Source organism: Heterocephalus glaber, unplaced genomic scaffold (assembly GCF_053883595.1).
Source record: "Heterocephalus glaber isolate CG9 unplaced genomic scaffold, H.glaber_assembly_v1.0 deba00000768, whole genome shotgun sequence".
In the NCBI taxonomy this organism is placed as follows: Eukaryota; Metazoa; Chordata; class Mammalia; order Rodentia; family Bathyergidae; genus Heterocephalus; species Heterocephalus glaber.
The window spans coordinates 4,697,606-4,716,072 of NW_028258162.1; the positions used below are offsets into that span (position 1 = coordinate 4,697,606).

Here is an 18,467-nt window from a genome sequence, read left to right on the forward strand (position 1 = left end):
GCCCTTTCTTGCTTTTTAAAATTATGAGATGGGGTCTTGCTAAGTTGCTAAGATGCTCAGGCTGCTCTCTTCCTGCCTCAGCCTCCCAGAGTGCCCGGATTATAGGTATGCACCACCATGCCTGGATTGTAAACTTCTATTTCCAAATGCTTTGAATCTTTTAAACTTCTGCACCTTGTGAAATCAGTGAGTTTCTAAAGAGTGTATCTTTTCAACAAATCCTGGGCTTAAGCCTGGATGAAATAGTTATCACAGAATTGGCTGGAAAGAGAAAATCTTGATGGAATACTAAAGACTTTCCATTCTGCAAGATGATGACATACTTTTGGATCCAGATTCTGTCTCTGGAAAGGCAAGGGACTGTAGATGATTCTTTTCAAAGCTGGTTCAACATTGATACAAAGGGACAAATTCATTAGCCACATTGATTTGATTTTCCTGCAAATCCACTGGATAGAAAGTTCCCACTTTTACCCACCTTCATTGTTACCTTCAGAGCAGCTCTCCATAGCAACCGCAAACGTCTCTGCGTTGGAATAATCCTCTCTAGCTCCCAGCGCACAGTCAAGGAATTTTAAAAGCAGAGGACTTTGAAACCACAAAGTACTCTCTGAGATGTGGAAGGCCCCAGAGCTCCAGATAAATAATCATTTATCTTTCTTAAGGTAAGTCCTGGGTTTAGAAATGTTTTGACCTCTGTTACTTTTTAAATGCTAATGTAAGAATCTTAAACTTCACTTCTATTTTTCCCTCTCACTCTCTTTTTTAGCCATACATGTAATCCCAGCATCTCCGTTACTGTCTTTAGCTGTTCTCTGGGCCAGGATCTGACCTAGGATGGTGTTAACATTTTGTGTTCCTTAAACAATCAGCTGAAAAGCTTTGATTTTTTCTCTGTAAACTGACTGGTTCAATAGTTATCTCCGACCCTTCTTAGTGACCATTGACTGAAAACATTTACTGAGGCTCATGCGATCTTGAAATCTTGTTTTTCTAAGATACTTCGTTCTCCAGGATCTTGATTATTAGTAAAGAAAGCAGAAAGATCCACTTTTTCTGAATGTTACCATTTTCTTCCAGTATAAGATTTCCTTGTCCAAAGCATTTTTACTTAGCTTATTTTATTTTACTTATTGGCAATTTATTCACATTTCTTTTCTCTTTACTTTTATTTGCTTAATTTAATGATGAGGAACACAAATCTAGTGGAGTTCTTTCCCATGGGATAGAATAAAACTGTTCTCATCCTGTGTCCTGTTTTTGTGCCACCTGTAGAAAAAGGGAGACACTCTTTCTGATGTTTGTCTCTGGTTAATTCAACAGAGACAATCTAACAGGTGTCTTAACTGTCCTGCAATTTGAAGGTCTATAGCCATGCCAGTTTCCTGCCTGCTGTTTGGGGTTATAAATTACCTACAGACCCCCTGTTGTTAAGGAACAGCTTGTCTTTGCAAATCGGCTTAGCCACCCAATTAATGAGTCCTTTCAAACATGCTTTAGGCGCAATAATTGAAGCCTTTATTTTTTTCCCCTTTACCACAGAAATTCCTCTGCTTACCAGTTTATCCCACTAACTCATCCCTATCCGAGACAGACTCAAGGTGAAGGAAGAGTGGAGATGTCCCTCTGGACAAAGCTTTTGGTATATGGGGTGCCTTTGTTCCTTCTAGTCAGCTTTGTCCCCTGTACGGCCACAGACACACCTTCAAGCCAGGACAGCCTCGGCACCGAGAAGCAAGGCCAACTGGCAGAAATACTACGGATTCTCAGTGCTGATGACCACCCACCCCTCAACCACTCCAGGAGTCTCATCGCAACATTGTTGGAGAAGACTGGGTGCCCACGGACACACGGACTGCAAGGAGGTTGTCACCTGGTTAGTGACACAGAATAGGATCAGGTATCAGGGCATGTGCAAAAGAGAGCAATGGATTCTGGGACCACTTCAGGAAAAGTAAAATTTCCAAAACCTAAGTGAGCAAAGCATTGTGGTAAAATAACTTCTGTATTTGGGATCCAGCAAACCTTTCCGCATTTTGCAGATAGTGCTTAAGGATGGGAGCATTTTATTTTTCCAGCTTAAATGCCCTAGAAACTTAGTGCATGTTTAGAGGTATAGTATCTATTTGCAAGCATTAACTTTTGCTTGTTTCCTTGCTTGCTCCCCTCCCTTTCCTGTACCAAATGTGCACATGATTGGTTAGGTGCTATTTTCTGTAGCATAATCATAGCAATCTGATATTTGTCTCATGTACAGGTTTTGGGATTTTCTCCTAGATATCAACTGGTGTTTTTTAATGTTTTTGCATGGTATATGGTTAAAGATTGAATAATCATCTTCTTAATGATGAGGAATCTTAGCTGGGAGAGAGCCGTTGTGTAGGTAGAGGTGAAATTGGACCGATGGCTCTCTGAAGTCCACTCCACAGCCTGCTCCTGTGAGCTGGGCAGGTTTCACAGAAGCCCTGTATTAGGGCTTCATCCTCTCACACTGAGTCTTGGCTTGTCTGGGATGGAATTTTTAAGTCTCTCTGGGTCACTTTAGTATAAAGTGAGGACTTAGAATCCACGCTTCAGGGTAGTTGGTGGCATGGTAGGAGGTTTAAATAAAAGCAGCAAATGAAGGAAAACCCTGTGTCATAAAAGAACTCAAAATTCAACCAAATCGCTCTGCGCCACCAATTTCTGACTGATGAGTTGCTTTTTTTAGGTAGAACCTACAAAAACACAGACACATAAAAACATAAGTCAATCGGAAGCAAGTTAACTGCTTCCTAAATAAATTTTGGCAGATTTTCTCAATCATGCATCGTTCAAGGTATAGGGTTGGGAGCACATTGCTGGTCCAAGTGTTGTTTTTTAAAATATTTATTTATTTGGTGACAGAAGTGGTCTTGCTCATAGACAGAATTTTTCTCTGCTCTGTGTGAACCACAGATAATTCGATAATTATTAAAATGCCCAATGGGTCCCAGAAGAAACATAATAGGCAACGCGTCTGTGATGACATTAATGTATCTAGATAGCAACAGAAGACATCCTGCTGGAAATAACCAGGTGTCATATCTTATTAGTGTCCTCTGAGAATTTGCCTCAGGGCAATGTTCTGCTTTAATGACATGAAGTGCCTTATTAAGGCTGGTTGAGTATTAGTTCTGCTAGGGGGAATGTAAACAGGCAAAATTGTTCTCCATATTTGGAGCTGGGAGAAAGAGATTGTTTTGCATTTATTGTTTTTCTGTGACATTATGAAGGGCTTGGCCAATCTGGCTTCCATTTGTATTTCCTTTCCCAGGCCTTGAAACAGTCAGTGTAATAGCTTCACCCTCTTCCTGCTGCCCTTTTTCTCTGAAAGAAGCTGAGGTGAACCGAAGGTGAATCTCAGCCTCACCTGCTCAAGGGCTGTGAGTCACCTGAATCCCCCATCAGCGAGGAACCTAGTCATCCATGAGAGGCCAAAGGAAACAGATTCCTCCCAATTTCACAAGCACCCAAGTTCTGGCCCAAACCACAGGGCTTCAGGTTGTTATTGAGTCTCTACTGTCTTTTAGGGACCTTGCTAACAGGTGTGGTTCATGATAGAAATTCTGTGGTAAAAAGAGAGGGAAAAGAAGTGATTTCACATTTCTAAAAGAAAAAAATGGTGAAGTCGCATCTTGAATTTGTGAAGTCGCATCTTGAATTTGTGAAGAGGGGGAAAAAAAAATCTCCCAATTTTAGATGTAGGTAAAAAAATGGAATTTGAAAAAAATCAATCTGAGAACATTGAGCATTTAAAAATAAATCCATTCAAGCTTCACTCTTTGAAAATGGTATTTCTTGGATGATATTGACTTCTCTTTATTGAAAAGAGTTAGAGTTTTCATGGAATTAACGAGGGAGGAAGTAACTCCAAAAGAATAAACACAAGTAAAGATGAGAATCATGGTCCTACACAGGTTCCTGAAGGGAAACGTGCCCTGTTCTGGAACCTTCTAGCTGTTAAAATATGCTGAACCCTTGCTTCCACATCTGTGAATGTCATGGGATGGGGTCCAAGGAGGTCCTCAAAGAGGAGATGGAAAATTCAACTTGGCCCTCCAACTAGGTTCCTGATTCACTTCATGGGAAAAGAATTTCAAGACACATCATTGCAAGGCATAGGCAAGTTTATTAGGCAGAGTTAGAAGAGAAAATAGGAAGAGGACCGGCTTGAGCACCTGGAGGGGCGCACTTTGATGAAGAGCTTCAGAATGGGCCTGCTCACAAAAGCACATCTCATAAAGTGCATAAGGATTAGCTAGTGGGGCAGGGTTCAGTTGATCTTTATCTCAGCCTGCTTTCTACCTCTGGAGGAACCCTTATGGCTTGAGAGACCATTTGGTTCCCAAGAGATGATTGTCCTTGCTTGGGAGAGGGCTGCCTTAGTTCCTGTCATGGGGTAATTGCTCTTGGGTGGGGAGATGGTCTCATCCCAGGGAGGCTCTGCTTTCCCTGGAACCTGAGGTGCTTGTAGGTTTGGAGACTTCGGGGCATCACTCCAGGGAGGTCTAGAACTGGACATTGCATAAGCTGGCAATTGTGTGTCCCTGCAAACCTTGAGCATTCTTCTAGCTACTCTTGGTCTTGAAGGAGGTGAGATAGGCCAGGAAAATGTAGGGCATATATAAACATTGTTTTGCCAACTTTTCTTAAATGATTATTGTTCCTATATGCAGAGCTGAACAGGGATCTGGCCCAGAGTTTTAAGTTAATAAGGAAGATGAGAATTTGAATTTCCTTGTTACCTTTTTACCTAGCTTTATTTCTTTTATCCTTCCTCACTAGGACTAGGGTAATGAGTCTGTTGCTGGGAAGGTAGCTCTATGGGAATCACATGGGCACAGGGACATATAGCCATGAGCTTGGACTTGGGAATGACATTCCCTCACATTTCCTGTACCTCACAGTGATGTCTGATGCTTATTTGCCTGTGAAAGAATGGTACAGGAATAGTGACACTCTTCAGAACCCCCCTCCCACCTGTCCCCCGGATCCCTTTTCAGCTATCCCAGATGCTTGGGATTTTGACTAAGTTCTCCAGGAAATTCTCAGGCACATTCAAATAGAAAAATCACTGTCTTAAGCTTCTCTATTCAGTCTACTCCTGCACTCATTTGTCCTAATTTTCATGGATAAAGTTTAGAAAGCGTCAAACTTTATCTTATATATCCAGTGAGTTTTTATCTTAATTCTGTTAAGACTTGTTTTTTTTCAGGAGAACCATTAACTCTCCTACGAACCCATAACAGTCAGTCCCTGCTATCAGCCAACATACTTCCTCCCATCTTTGCCAAGAAATGGAAGAAATATAACTTACTTGTTCTATTTTACAGTCAATTATTATCCATTAGAAAAATATACCCTCCTATTAAGAAAGACCTTATAAAAATCTATGAACCTGAAAAAAGACAGTAGATTTACCCATGAGTCAAAATCAAATGTTAAACATCTTTGGGGCTAAAGCCTCTCCAGTTTATCTTGCAGGTCTGCTGCCTGTCTTATGGACGTAGAAAAAGAACACTACCGTGTTACTTTTTATCTTTGGGGCTCTTACATGTATGAGCAATAGGCAAAGCTGGAATTGCAGAGCTAGAGGCAGTGATCGGATATGTTGTCCAGGAGTGATAGACAATTACCAACAAGTGTCTCAGCAGCCCATTTAGTTGTAAAGAAGCCCTCTGCTTTCAGTTTAATTAATGTTTTCCTAAAGTTTATTTCCTTGTGAATTCTTTAATACTTATTCCTAGATTTTTTCCCCTTTAAATCTTATGCCTCCAGCTGACAAGATTGAAAGGAAAATTAGTGGATTATTCCTGAATGAGTTCATTATTCTTTAACAAAGAATCACTTCACAGGCATTGGCAGCTTGGGCAGATCTTGATGTCTATGGGATGGTGGTATTTGGAAAATTGTGTTAAATGTTCTTCCCCAAACACAATTGAGCCAACTGCCAACACTTTAACGACAAAGGCAAATGTAGTGGTGATGAGTTGAGAACTCCCATATCCCCTCCCCAGCACCACTGCTTTTTTTCTGTCACAGATTTACCCAGATGAGGAATTTGTATTTTCTTATTTAGTTCTTCTGATATTTCCTATAGTATTCTTTCTTCAAGCTGCTGTCTTTCATATTAAAAAGTAGCTTCTCTGGGCCGGGGATTTGGCTCAGTGGCACCCTGCCTGCCTTGCAAGCACAAGGTCCTGAGTTCGATCCCTGGTACCAAAACAAAAAAGTAGCTTCTCTAAGATTCAAATACAAAAGGGAATAAAGTTTTCGGCTTATAGTCATTTGATTCCTGGCTATGCTTTATTTCAGCAGGCCTCAATAATTAAACTAAGGGCTAGGTGACACCTGTCCCTTCAAGATGATTGAATTCCCTAGTCAGGTAAAAGAAGATGCCACCCTAACTGATTTAAACTTGTCAGAAATCAGTTTTACTTTTACATTGTATGCTTTGTACAATCCAATTTTAAGACACTTATCTGCACAACTGCAATGCATATCCTTTTCTCAACTGTCTGCCCCCCAACACGCACACACACAGCCTGGTGTAATCCTGAAAAGTGCACAACAAAAACATGAAAGAGGAACCATGAATGGACAGAGTCTCAGACACCTCAGGTAGGATGAGACGTGCTTGTCAGCCAAGCCCTGGCCACAACAGTATGATCTGGTGGGCTTGTGAACATCGGCTCCTAGTGCTTTGGATGCTCTTCTTCCTACTGACTCAGATTCATAAACAGCCCGAGCAGTACTTGAAAATACATCAACATGAACTCATCCAAATCTCTAGTTGGCTTCTCCTTCTACACAGTGAGACAGAGAGAAAGTGAATGGTCGAAGAAGCTGCATCTTAAATACATGAGGGGTCCATAGCTTATGCTTCCATGGCGCCAAAGAAAGGAACTGAAGAATAAGGCCTGTCATTGGAAGAATAGGACTCAAGACTGCCACAGCTAACTATCATTAGCTATGTGGCTTAGACAAGTTACTTATCCTCCATTAAACTTGTTTTTCACCTATATTATGGCTATAGGTTTTTTCATAAAAGGAAATTCTCACTTGACTCTGTTCAGTATCTTTGCATATTTCATGCAGATGTACCCATTCATTAAACATTAAATAATTCCATAATTGTATAATTGGTATTCTCAGTGCTTTATGTGGAAATATTTGATGGATTAGTACATAAGCTGAGAATATTCTATTTTCCCATTTAACATAATGAGACACAGTTTCCACTAAAAAAATTCGTTACCCTAAACATTTTCCCGAACCAACTAGATTGTAATCTGAAGAATACATGAATACAGTGTCTAGTATAGTGCTGGCCATTAAATCATAGCTAACAATACCAGTGAATTGGTATCAGGGGTTATTTGGTACCAAGAATGGATTTATTATACTTTTGTTTCAAGTGAGCCTTGGCATCAGTTCTGTAAACCAATGTACGGATTTTTCTTAGGGGCTACTTAGGGGACAGAAAGGGGCAGCTGTGGCTTCAGAGGTGAAACTTAACATCCACATTAAAAGTTTGTCTTGTTGTTGTGTCCCCCCTGTCAAGTTCTTGAATTGAGAAGGGATTAGAATTTGTGTGGCTTTGAGAATAATGTCATTGTGCTTTACTTTGGAGATAGATGAAATTCGCTTCTCCCTGAAGCAGATGGTATATGCCAGGTGTTACCCAGTGGGATGCCCAGCAGACATGGAATCAGAACCTCTAAAACATCCATTTCACAAAGAACAGATGAAAAAAACATTGCAGTAAATTGTGCACACAGTGGGTCAAAGCCCTCAGACTCAGGGCAGACATTCCTCAATGCTTAGTGCTGAAGATGTTCTTGTTGGGTGATGAAGCTGCTTCTCACACCCTGGGAGAATCCCCAGGAGCTCCCAACTGTCCTGGAGAGAGGTGCTCTTCTCTTACTAAGATAGCTTCCCATCTTCAATTCCCATGTTTAGTTTTGTCTCTGTGTCTCCAGATGTTAATATCCTTTACGTCAGGGGGACTTCTGAGATTAGAGAAGACATATCTGCCTATGGTTTGCAAAAGAAAATAGCATAGTATAGGAGAAAAAAGACTTTCCGATTACACTCTTAAGGGCTGTGACTGGGGCTTGTGAATTTAAAGGCAGATCAACAGGAAAAAAGGAATACACATTTTATTTGCTGTTAAAGTTTTATGTGACATTGGGAGCCTCATAGAAAGACGTGAAAGCTTCAAAGTGATTAGACCCAGGAACTTCTGTACCATTTTACAAAGAGCGATACATTGTGGAGATGTGAGAAGAACAGAGGAAAAGGGCTTGGAGCAAAGGGTTGGCAAATTGTGGGGGAAATGACTGGGAAGTATATGAGAGGTGCTAATGGGTGCTATTGGTTGCTTTTGTAGTTTGTTTGTATACATTGACACCCACATCAACTCCTAGTCTCTGGTGATAAGAATGTTCTCCTTCACTTGGTACAGAGAAGTCATCTTTATCAGGAGAAATTTAGGTAAAAAGGGCAAAGGTAGAGAGCCTTCCATATCTACTGTTTCTCATTTGCCTTCAGCTGAAAATTGCCAACGTGCTAGATTGGGGGTATACCCAATGTGTTCTGATTCCTTTCAGTGGAAGCACCTGTAGGATTCGCTTAGCTTAGATGGAAGAGGGGAGCATGTGCTCCTCCATTGAATTTGTATACTTCTTTAATGCAAGGTACTCTGCTGTATGCTGAGGATATTCTGCACAACAGAAAAAAGGTGGCCTTTTCTGGACCACTGTTCTTATAAGGAATAGAAAATAAGCATGCAAAGTAGTTTTACAATACTAGTGCTATGAAGAGAATAAAGTTATGATGTTGTAAAGCTGTGTTGCCCAATTTGGTAGCTATAGGCATATGTGGCTATTGGCACTTAATATGTGGCTCATCAGAGTTGAGGTTGCCAGAACTATAAAACATGCACCAGCTTCTGAAGATTCAGTCCAACGAAAAGAAAATAGAATACCTAAATAATTTTAAATTGTTTGATTATCTGCTAAAATGATATCTTAGATACGTACATTTCTTTACCGTATTATTAAAATTAATTTCACCTGTTTCATTTTACTTTTTAAAATGTGGCTGGTAGAAAATTGGGAAGATGTAGATGGCTTGTGTTGAGTTTCCTGTGGACAGCATTGTCCTGGAGGACAGAGTTGAGAGAACTTGGGAAGGCTTCCCTAAGGAGGAAGCATTTTAAACAAAGATTTGAGAAATAAGGTGAATAAGCAGGCCTGAAAGTCAGTGAGAAAGAGCTGGGTGTACCTGACAGAAAATCACAGGGGCAGGAGTTTAATGAAATGGTAGCAAAAGGGGCAAGATAAAGTAGGGGAGAGGTAGGGTATATATACAGCAGCCAGGCTGAGGAGAAAATGGCAGGGAATTTGGATTTTACCCTAAGTATAACGGGGCATCGTTTTAAAAGCCAAAGCTTTGGCTAGTCTTATGTAAAGTAGCATATGAACAACTTGTGGCAGCCAGAGTTGGGGACAGAAGTATCGCTCTTAGAAAAAAGTTCCCTGAGGAGGGCATCACTGTTCCATCAATCCAGCAGGGCACGGTGGCACCTGCCTGTAATCCCAGCCACCTGAGAGGCTGAGACAGAAAAATTCTGAGTTCCAGCCCAGCCCGGGCACTTTGGCAACTTAGAGACCTTGTATCAAAATGAAAAATAAAAAGAGCTGGGGCTGCAGCTCACTATGAAAGCTCCAGGTTCAATCCCCAGTAGTAAAACAAAAAAAAAAGTTTAACCATGACTCATTTATCTAAATTTCGCTATTGGACCTGACTACTTTTCTCATCTATTCCTGGAGTAATCAGCTGGGACCTTGTGGTTGTTAGTGTTCTGGTGCAGTTTATTAAAATTTGCCTCTTTTTCTTTCATTTTTCTCCCCATAGTGTTTTGAACCAGATGCACTGTTACTCATAGCCGGGGGAGATTTGGAAGAGCAGCTTCCAGAGGAGGTAGTCCAGAGAGTTTCTCTTCTCCTCCTCTATTACATTATTCATCAGGAAGAGATCTGTTCTTCAAAGCTCAACATGAGTAATAAAGACTATAAATTTTACCTGCACAGCCTACTGAGCCTCAGGCAGGATGAGGACTCCTACTTCCTTTCACAGAATGAGACAGAAGACATCTTGGCTCTCACCAGGCGGCACTTTGACACGTCCAGGAGCGAGGTAAGAAGGGCACAGTCGATAACTGGTTCTGCTACTAAGCCAGAGGGTCAGGCCCTTATTTTCCATCACTTATTTATTCCTAAGACATTTAAGCACTTCCAAGATAGATGAGTATTCATGGTTTTAAACTATGACATGGTAAGTGACATAATTTAAAATTCCGAGTCCAAAAGTGGAAATGTAATGACTAACTGGAAGATGAGTTTTAGCCAGAAGCTGGGTGGGTGGGTAGGCAGGCCAGCCAGGGGACAGGGCAGCTCTCTCCTCCTGAGTCCCCCTGAGCACCCAAGACAGCATGACTCAAAGCTTTTTGATTGGTGTCCAAGGACTGAGCCATAGAGTGGAGGTCTGTGTGTCTATTTGCCTTGCCTTCCTACAGAGAGATGAGTTTATCCTTAGATATTTCACTGAAGAGGCAGCTTGCAAAAAAGCATTATTCGTTATAGCTCGTTCAAGACAATATGCTTTTTGTGGCTTTCGATTTGTGCTGCGTATGTACTTGACCCATTCAAACGCTTCTCGTCTCTCCCAGTTCCCAGTCTTAGGAAATGGGCACCTGGTCTTGTGTTGCCGCCATTACCATTCTAGAAAAAGCTCACCTTTTAGTAATGCTATTTATTTATTTAATGTCAGGGCTTTAACCCTTGTTTTCATGCATATAAGCATCAGTGATGCTTTGGCTTTCTGAGTTCCAATAGGAAGTTTTAGCAAATAAAGTTCTCTGAACATAAAGTTTATTTAAGCCATATTTTCAAGAAGAATTGAGCTACCTCACATTTTTGAGAAGTATGGTTACAACTGGCTTTTTTCTCTCTTGAGTTATTCATTGATATATACAGACAAACTTGGTTCTTGGTCTTGATTGTAGCTTCTATGAGCCCACAAATATCTATCTGTATAGTCTTGCTTTGGTTTAATGATCAGCAAACATATCCTCCAATTCACTATAAGTATATTTAATCTCTTATTACTGGCAGACCAAATGTTTACCCAGTGCTTTAAGAACATCACTACAGTAGCTCTAATTCCACAAATATCAAACCATATTGGACCATAGCTTTGCTCCTATTTTTGTTTTAGGAAAAGTTCCCTTGACAGAATTTAGTTTGTTTTGTCTTCATGGCAACAGCTACGAAACACAAGACTGGTTTGAATGGGCCACTTAAATTTCATTCATCTTACCCATGACCCCTTTGATGCGGATTAAATGGAAATGGGGACCCAGCACTTAAAAGCAGATGGTGTATATACGTCAGGTTTCTGGTTATCCCACATGTACTGCCAATATCCACTTCTGAGTGCTTGTGAGCTCAAACATTCATAGGATAGAATAAAATCACGCTATGGGGAGAACTAATTCATTCCTCTATTTACTCAATAGGAATTGACCCCCTGATTTCATAAGCCCTTTGGAGGCCTGCCCCAGTGACCTAGAGACACAACTGTCCCTAGTTCCTGTCCACCAGGACTCCCTAGGAAATCGGTCAGTCCAGACTTTCTATGGAAGGTCACGGCAGGGGTTGAACACCAGGCCCATCACTTGCTTTTCCAAGTCTTGTTCTGCCCAGGATTCAGCTTCCACGGGTCAAACCACTAACAGGCATTTCAGATGCTTACTCCATAGTACCCATCCCCTCGGGGCGCAGCCGATGAACATCATTCTACTCCTCTGTTCTCTTGTGTATGCAGCACCCTCAGTTTCATCTTCCTGTCTCTGAGTGTTCGCATCTCTTCAGTTCATTCTACCCATTGCGTTTCCATGGTTCTGACACAGGGATTTGACCACCGCTCCCACTAGGTGTTCCTCTTGCGGGCAAGATGAGTGTTCTTGATCACATCCTAAGGACTTCAAGAGTGCAAATGGTGCTTGGAATTCTCCTTTATCCTCACTGGCACCTTGTGATTGGTCCTCTTTCACAACCTCCATGAAAAACACACTGCTGTGAGATTCATGCTGTATTATCTTTCAGCTTGTGATTTTTACTCATGCAAGTTCTATTTCTCCACATTTATAAAACTTTTGGTAACTAACCCCCAGTTTCCACTGTGCTTCCCCCAACAGCTATGAATATGCTCCTATCTGCCTCACGAATTACAGAATTAAAATCCAATGGGCATTTAAGAAAGTTAGCAGTGGATGTTTTTAATATAGAATTAGTGATGTTTGTTTTGGAGAATTGGTACATGCACGTAACATACCTTGATCATTTTCAACTTTGCCCCTCATGCTTTTCCTCGCCCCTCCCCTAATTCCCTTCCCAATAGGTACTCTTTATTCTTTGTCTTATGTTGCAAGCATTGAACGTTGACACAATGAGTTTCCCTTGATTCCTCTTCTGATGAACCCAGTCTCCATTTTATAGGTAGTGGCCTTAACATGACGAGTAGGCATTCAATAAATGTTTAAATAAATGAATGGGAATACTTGTAGGGTATAATGCAAAGTTCTAGCCGCTCAGATGCTCATAATGAATGGAGGAAATTGATATTCACAGATGAAAAAGGCTCTGTGTCATACGTATGTCCTATAAAAGTTGGAGAATACAGGCACTGTGCTAGCTTTGCCTTACGCTGACCTTGAGATTAAAGACCAGCGTGGAAGTGGAGTAGGGAATGTGTATTTGAAAATCGTTAGCCTGCAGGCTGTCCTGAGAGAGTTCACCACCTGAAAGATGTAAACAATAAGAACAGAAGATCCTCTTGGAAAAATGCACAGAGGATAATGAAAAAGCTTGGATAACTGAGGAGGAGTTGTGTGGGGAGTTAGAAAACGCAGTGGCATGGCAGGCAAAACAAGTATTTTCCAAATACGGTTGCATCTGAGACAGTAGATGGCAACAGTCCTCCCACAAACAATTCAACCTTCTTTGAAGTGAACTAGTCTGTCTTTGGGGAAGATCCGAGAGATGTCTTATGTGAAATCACTTTGGAAGTTAACATTTTTCTCTTGACTTTGTGTCTGTCTTCAGTGTATGGAAACTAAAATGCTACAGAGGAAATCCGGAATCCTGAGCACTGATGGTGCTGATGAAAACACCCTTCCTCGGCTGGCAGCGACCATCATTGCTCTGTCCCTCCAAGGAGTTTGTTTGGGACAAAGAAACTCGCCTTCCTCAGACTATTTTACTGAATATATTTTCCGTTTGTTGAACAGTACAAATGCTCTCCACCTATCGGGTAAGGATATTTTTTATGAATATAACTTCCAGGTCGCATCTACCAAATAAATTGTGCCCCAAACAAGGGATGAAGTGTTTTGATGAAGGAATTTGCTGAGGTATGTTTTTTACATCATTTTACCTCAGCTTGTAGTGAGAGAGCTCAGATGGCCTCTCAAGGATTACATGCTATGACATCGAGGTATTGATGAGGCATAAACAGGAACCTGTCCCACTTCTTCAGTGATGGAAATTGTGGATGTAGAACCAGTGAGACATGAGCACTAACTCAGCATCACAACACTGTATAGAATGAGGACACAGTATTCAAAATGGTTCAAGAGGGTCAGTACGTTTGTTTGTGAGTCATTTAATTTAAAATAAAAGTAACGTGAATTATTTACCATTCTGATTCCTCTTTTCTAGAGCTCTGAGATGAAATGAGAAGCCAGTAAGGGAACCTGAATGTTTATTTTGCACATTTCTTTGAACTTGATGAGACAAAAAATTTGAGGATTACATGCTTTGTTTTTCAAATCTGCATTAAAATGGCCAGAGATAGATTTTCAAAAAGCATCTCCAATATCACACCTTAAAAAAATCAGTGATTCCTGAATACTATAAAAATGTCTGATGTTTACATTCTCCTAATTTAAATTTTTTTTATTATTTATCGAATCAGAATCCAAATAAGATTTATAAAATGCAACTTGTGGTAGATTTGTTAAGTTTCTTTTATAAGTATCAGGCTTTTTCATCTTGTCTATTTTGTTGCATCCATAATCATTTTAACATGCATTTCTTTCTTTTTTTTTTTTTTTTACTTAAATTCTTTTATCAGTATATTTTAGGCATACAATACATTACATTCACCATTGGGAACTTGTACCTTTACATGATGTATCTTGGTTCTTATTTTTTCCCCATTCCCTGTGCTCCCTTCCCTATTTACAAAGACTTTGTTTCCATTTTTTCCTTCTCTCATATTAATTCCATTCTCTTCTTTTCTTTCCCCTTCCCCTCCCATTGCCCCTACCCCTTTGGACATTTTCTTCCTATTTCAAATTATCAATTATTCATTTTAATCATTTTAATCCTTATTTACACTTTCAGTTTCTTACACTAGAGAAACTATTCGGTATTTATACATGTGTGTTCTATTTATTTCACTTAAGAGTATGGCTTCTATATGCATCCATTTAGGTATAAATGTCTCTAGTTTCTTGTTTTTTATGGCTGAGTAGTACTCCATTTTATAAAAAAATCCACATCTTCTTTATCCAGTTTCCAGTTGATGGGCACTTGAGCTGTTTTAGCTATTACAAACTGTGCCACTATAAACATGGGTGCAAATATATCACTGTGGTATGATTCTTTTAATTCTTTGGGGAAGATACCCAGCAGGGGAGTAGCTGGGTCAAATGGGACCTCTAGTCCTAGTTCTTTGAGGTATCTCCATACTGATTTCCACAGTGGTTGCACCAGTCTGCACTCCCACCAACAATGGAGAAGGGTTCCTTTCTCCCCACACCCCCACCAGCATTTGATATTGGTTGATTTCTTGGTAGCAGCCATTCTTTGTGGGGTGAGGTGGAATCTCAGTGTTGTTTTCATCTGCATCTCTCAAATGACAAGTGATGTTGAATATTTTTTCATATGTTTATTTGTTGCTTTTACTTCTTTATCTGAGAAATGTCTGTTCATTTCAGATGCTCATTGTCTGAGGTACAGCTGCTAAAATTTTTTTCTCACATTGTAGGTTTTCTCTTAGCTGTTGGTGGTTTCTCTTGCAGTGCAGAAGCTTTTGAATAAAATGAGATCCCAGTTGTTGATTCTTTGTGCTAGTTCCTGTGCTACTGAGGTTTTGTTCATAGTCTTTTCCTATCTCAATGTCTTCAAGAGTTCTATCTAACTTATCTTCCAGCAAGTTTAGTGTTTCTGTCTTAATATTTAGATCTTTAATCCACTTTGATCTAAGTTTAGTGCACGATGATAGGTATGGGTCTAGTTTTAATCTTTGGCAGGTTGAAATCCAGTTTTTCCAACACCATTTATTAAATAGGCTATCTTTCCTCCAATGAGGGCAGTTGGCTCTTTTGTCAAAGACGAGGTAGCTGAATATGTCTGGAGTTGTTTCTGTATCTTCTAATCGATTCCACTGTTCCTCAGGTCTGTTTCTTTACCAGTACCATGCTGTTTTTATCACCATAGCTTTGTAGTATAGTTTCAAGTTGGTTATTGTGATACCCCCTGCCATGTTTCTGTTGCTTAGAATTGGTTTTCCTATTCTAGGTCTCTTATGGTTCCAAATGAATTTTTGGATTGTTTTCTCTAGTTCTGTGAAATATATTGTTGGAATTTCAATCAGCACTGAATTAAATCTATATAGCAGTTTTGGAAGTATGGCCATTTTCACTATATTGGTTCTTCGTACCCGGGAACAAGGGATGTCTTTCCATTTTCTTATATCCTCTTCTTAAATCCATTTTCTTACATCCTTCTTTTTAGAGTACTGTACTTTTCAGTGTAGAGGTCTTTTGTTTCCTTTGTCAGATTGATTACTCAATATTTCATTTTTTGGATATTATTGTAAAAGGAATTGTTTCCCTAATTTCTCTCTCAGTGAGTCTGTTATTTGTGTATAAGAAGGCTATTGTTTTTTGAGTGTTGACCTTCTATCCAGCTACTCTACTGAATCTGTCAATTAAGTCTAGAAGTCTTCTGGCGGAGTTTTTTTGGGTCTTCTATGTAAAGTATCATATCGTCAGCAAATAATGACAGTTTAACTTCTTCCTTTCCTATCTTCATTCCTTCTATTTCTTTCTCTTTTCTAATTGCTGTGGCTAATGTTTCCAGAATTATATTGAGCAGGAGTGGTGATTAACATGCATGTCTGTGTGCTGCATTTCATGTATATTGGTTATTACATGTGGAGGCCTGATTATTTTTCAGCCTATTTTTTGGGAGTGTTGTTTTATCATTAGTAACTTCCACTAGAGAAATGTAACATTTAGATCTCTCTCTGTCTCTGTCTTGCTCACTCTCTCTCCCTCCCTCCTTTTGAGAAGTTATAAGATATTGATGATTGTTGCCTAGATTGATTAATAATTTAGGGATTATAAATGATAATCTTCTATTTCTCTCATTCTTGCTTTATTTATTGGTGTAATAATTCTACAATGGAAGAACTTTTATCATTATTTCACTTTATTGTGGTTCTTAAAAGAAAATAACTATAAATTCTTAATACTTTACCAGTTTTCAAATTAATAACAAGTTTCCTTGCATCTTTCAAAGGAAAGCAGTGGTATCTTTAAAAATATTATGATTTCATATCTCTTAATTCATTATCATTATTGTGTTAGTGCTTAGATTGATCTGCTATTTGATCAGTAGGATCTTGTTCAAGTTGACTCTAAGTCCTTCTGACAAAATCTTTAAAATATTTTATATCTCTCTTACTTTCCAGTATAACATGATAGTCCAAGTTTACCCTGTACATTTCTGCCTAGACCTGGAATGAATTATTTCTTCAAATATATTTTATTTTTATACAATTAAATTAATCAAATTTTACCCTGGTTTCTTTTGAATTTTGAGTTTCAGTTAAGAAAACTTCCCATGGTCTCAGGTAATGGAAAAAGCCCACCATGTTTTCTTCTGGTGCTTGTATCTTTACATTACTTTTTTTTTTTTGGTACTGGAAATTGAACTCAGGACCTTGTGCTTGTGAGGCAGGCTCAGTGCCACTTAGGTAAATTCCCAGCCCTTTACATTTCTGGTCTACTTAGAATTATTTGTGATATGTCTTGTGAGGAATAAATCTAGTTTATTTTTCTGTATGACTATCCAATTTTCCTTATATCTCTTATTTAAAATGCATTATTTCCTCCACCGGCTTGAGATACTACATTCAAGTAATACAGTACATTTCTAGATGTTGTGGAGTCTCTTCATAAGCTTTCTATTCTGCTCTGTTTCACAGCTTGTTTATTCATGCACCAATGCCATGCTGTTTTACTTACAATATCTTTGTAGTATCGAAATGTCTGGTTGAACTAGGCTTCCAGATGTGTCTACTTTTCAAGATTTTCTTGACTTACTTTTCCTAATTGACCATCATCAAACTGTCACACTGCAGGAAAAACCTTGTGGTAATTTTATTGTGATTACCCAAAATAAAAATTAAGAAAAGAAATTGTAAAATTACATAGAAACATTATATATTATGTGTTGCAATTTTATATTCAAGAACATAGCATCTTTCCATTTGACCATGTCTACATGTGTTTATGTTTGTTTTGTGGGGTTGGGGATTGAACCCAGGGCCTTGTGTATATTAAGCAAACACTCTAACTCTACGATGCATCCTCAATCCTTTAAAAAATGTTTTTTGAATTTTGAGACAGATTCTTTCTAAGTTTCCCAAGCTGGTCTTTAATTTGAGGTCCTTCTGTCTCAGGCTGCTGAGTAACTGGGATTTCAGGCCAGCACCACCATGTCTGTTTAAAGGTGTATTTTTGTGTAGTGTTTTATTATTTTCCATACATAGTAAAACTTTGTTATGTTTAGATATAAGCATCTACCTTTCTTTTTGCTTGTCTTAAAAGAGGTCCTATTTCATTTCCATTCTAATTGGTCACTATAAATATAAAGTCTATTGATTTTTGTAATTATTTTTATACTCTGCTTCATGATTACATTACTTGATTCTTTATATTGATTTTCTTAGATGTTTTGGGTACATAATTATATTATTTCTAGGTCAATGTACTGTGGCCTTTTTCTTTATAATTTTTGCATTTTTATTTGCTTTCTCATCTACTTGCATTGATTAATAATATAATGTTAACTAGTGACAGGTGTGATCAACTTTCTTGATACATTTCTGATTTTGTAGAATTTTTTCATTAAGTTTAGAGAATAAACAAGCAAAATATATTTGTAGTCTTTTACATTAACCCATGTTCTTATATTTCCACTGTTCTTCACTTCTTCCAGTAGACTTGAGCAAAGTGCAAAATTTTCCCAGATTTGGGTCTGTTTTTCAGTCTAAAGAACTTCATGTTGTAATTTTTGTAAAGC

General features: G+C 39.0%; 1 protein-coding gene across 4 annotated transcripts in view; it reads left to right on the plus strand.

Moving 5' to 3' along the window:
* Positions 1-340: 340 nt before the first annotated feature.
* Positions 341-18,467, plus strand: part of Slc39a12 (solute carrier family 39 member 12) — a 68,166-nt gene continuing 50,039 nt past the window's right edge. Inside the window, exons 1-5 of one of the 4 annotated variants that reach the window (XM_021240485.2) lie at positions 422-665; positions 1,543-1,601; positions 1,698-1,876; positions 9,943-10,224; positions 13,194-13,401. In XM_021240485.2, the coding sequence (XP_021096144.1) occupies positions 616-665; positions 1,543-1,601; positions 1,698-1,876; positions 9,943-10,224; positions 13,194-13,401 (778 nt within the window). In that variant the 5' untranslated portion in view covers positions 422-615. Of the gene's footprint in view, positions 666-1,542; positions 1,877-9,942; positions 10,225-13,193; positions 13,402-18,467 lie in introns of all 4 variants that reach the window. The other 3 variants (XM_004859960.3, XM_004859961.3, XM_087207220.1) reach the window with 3 other exon arrangements.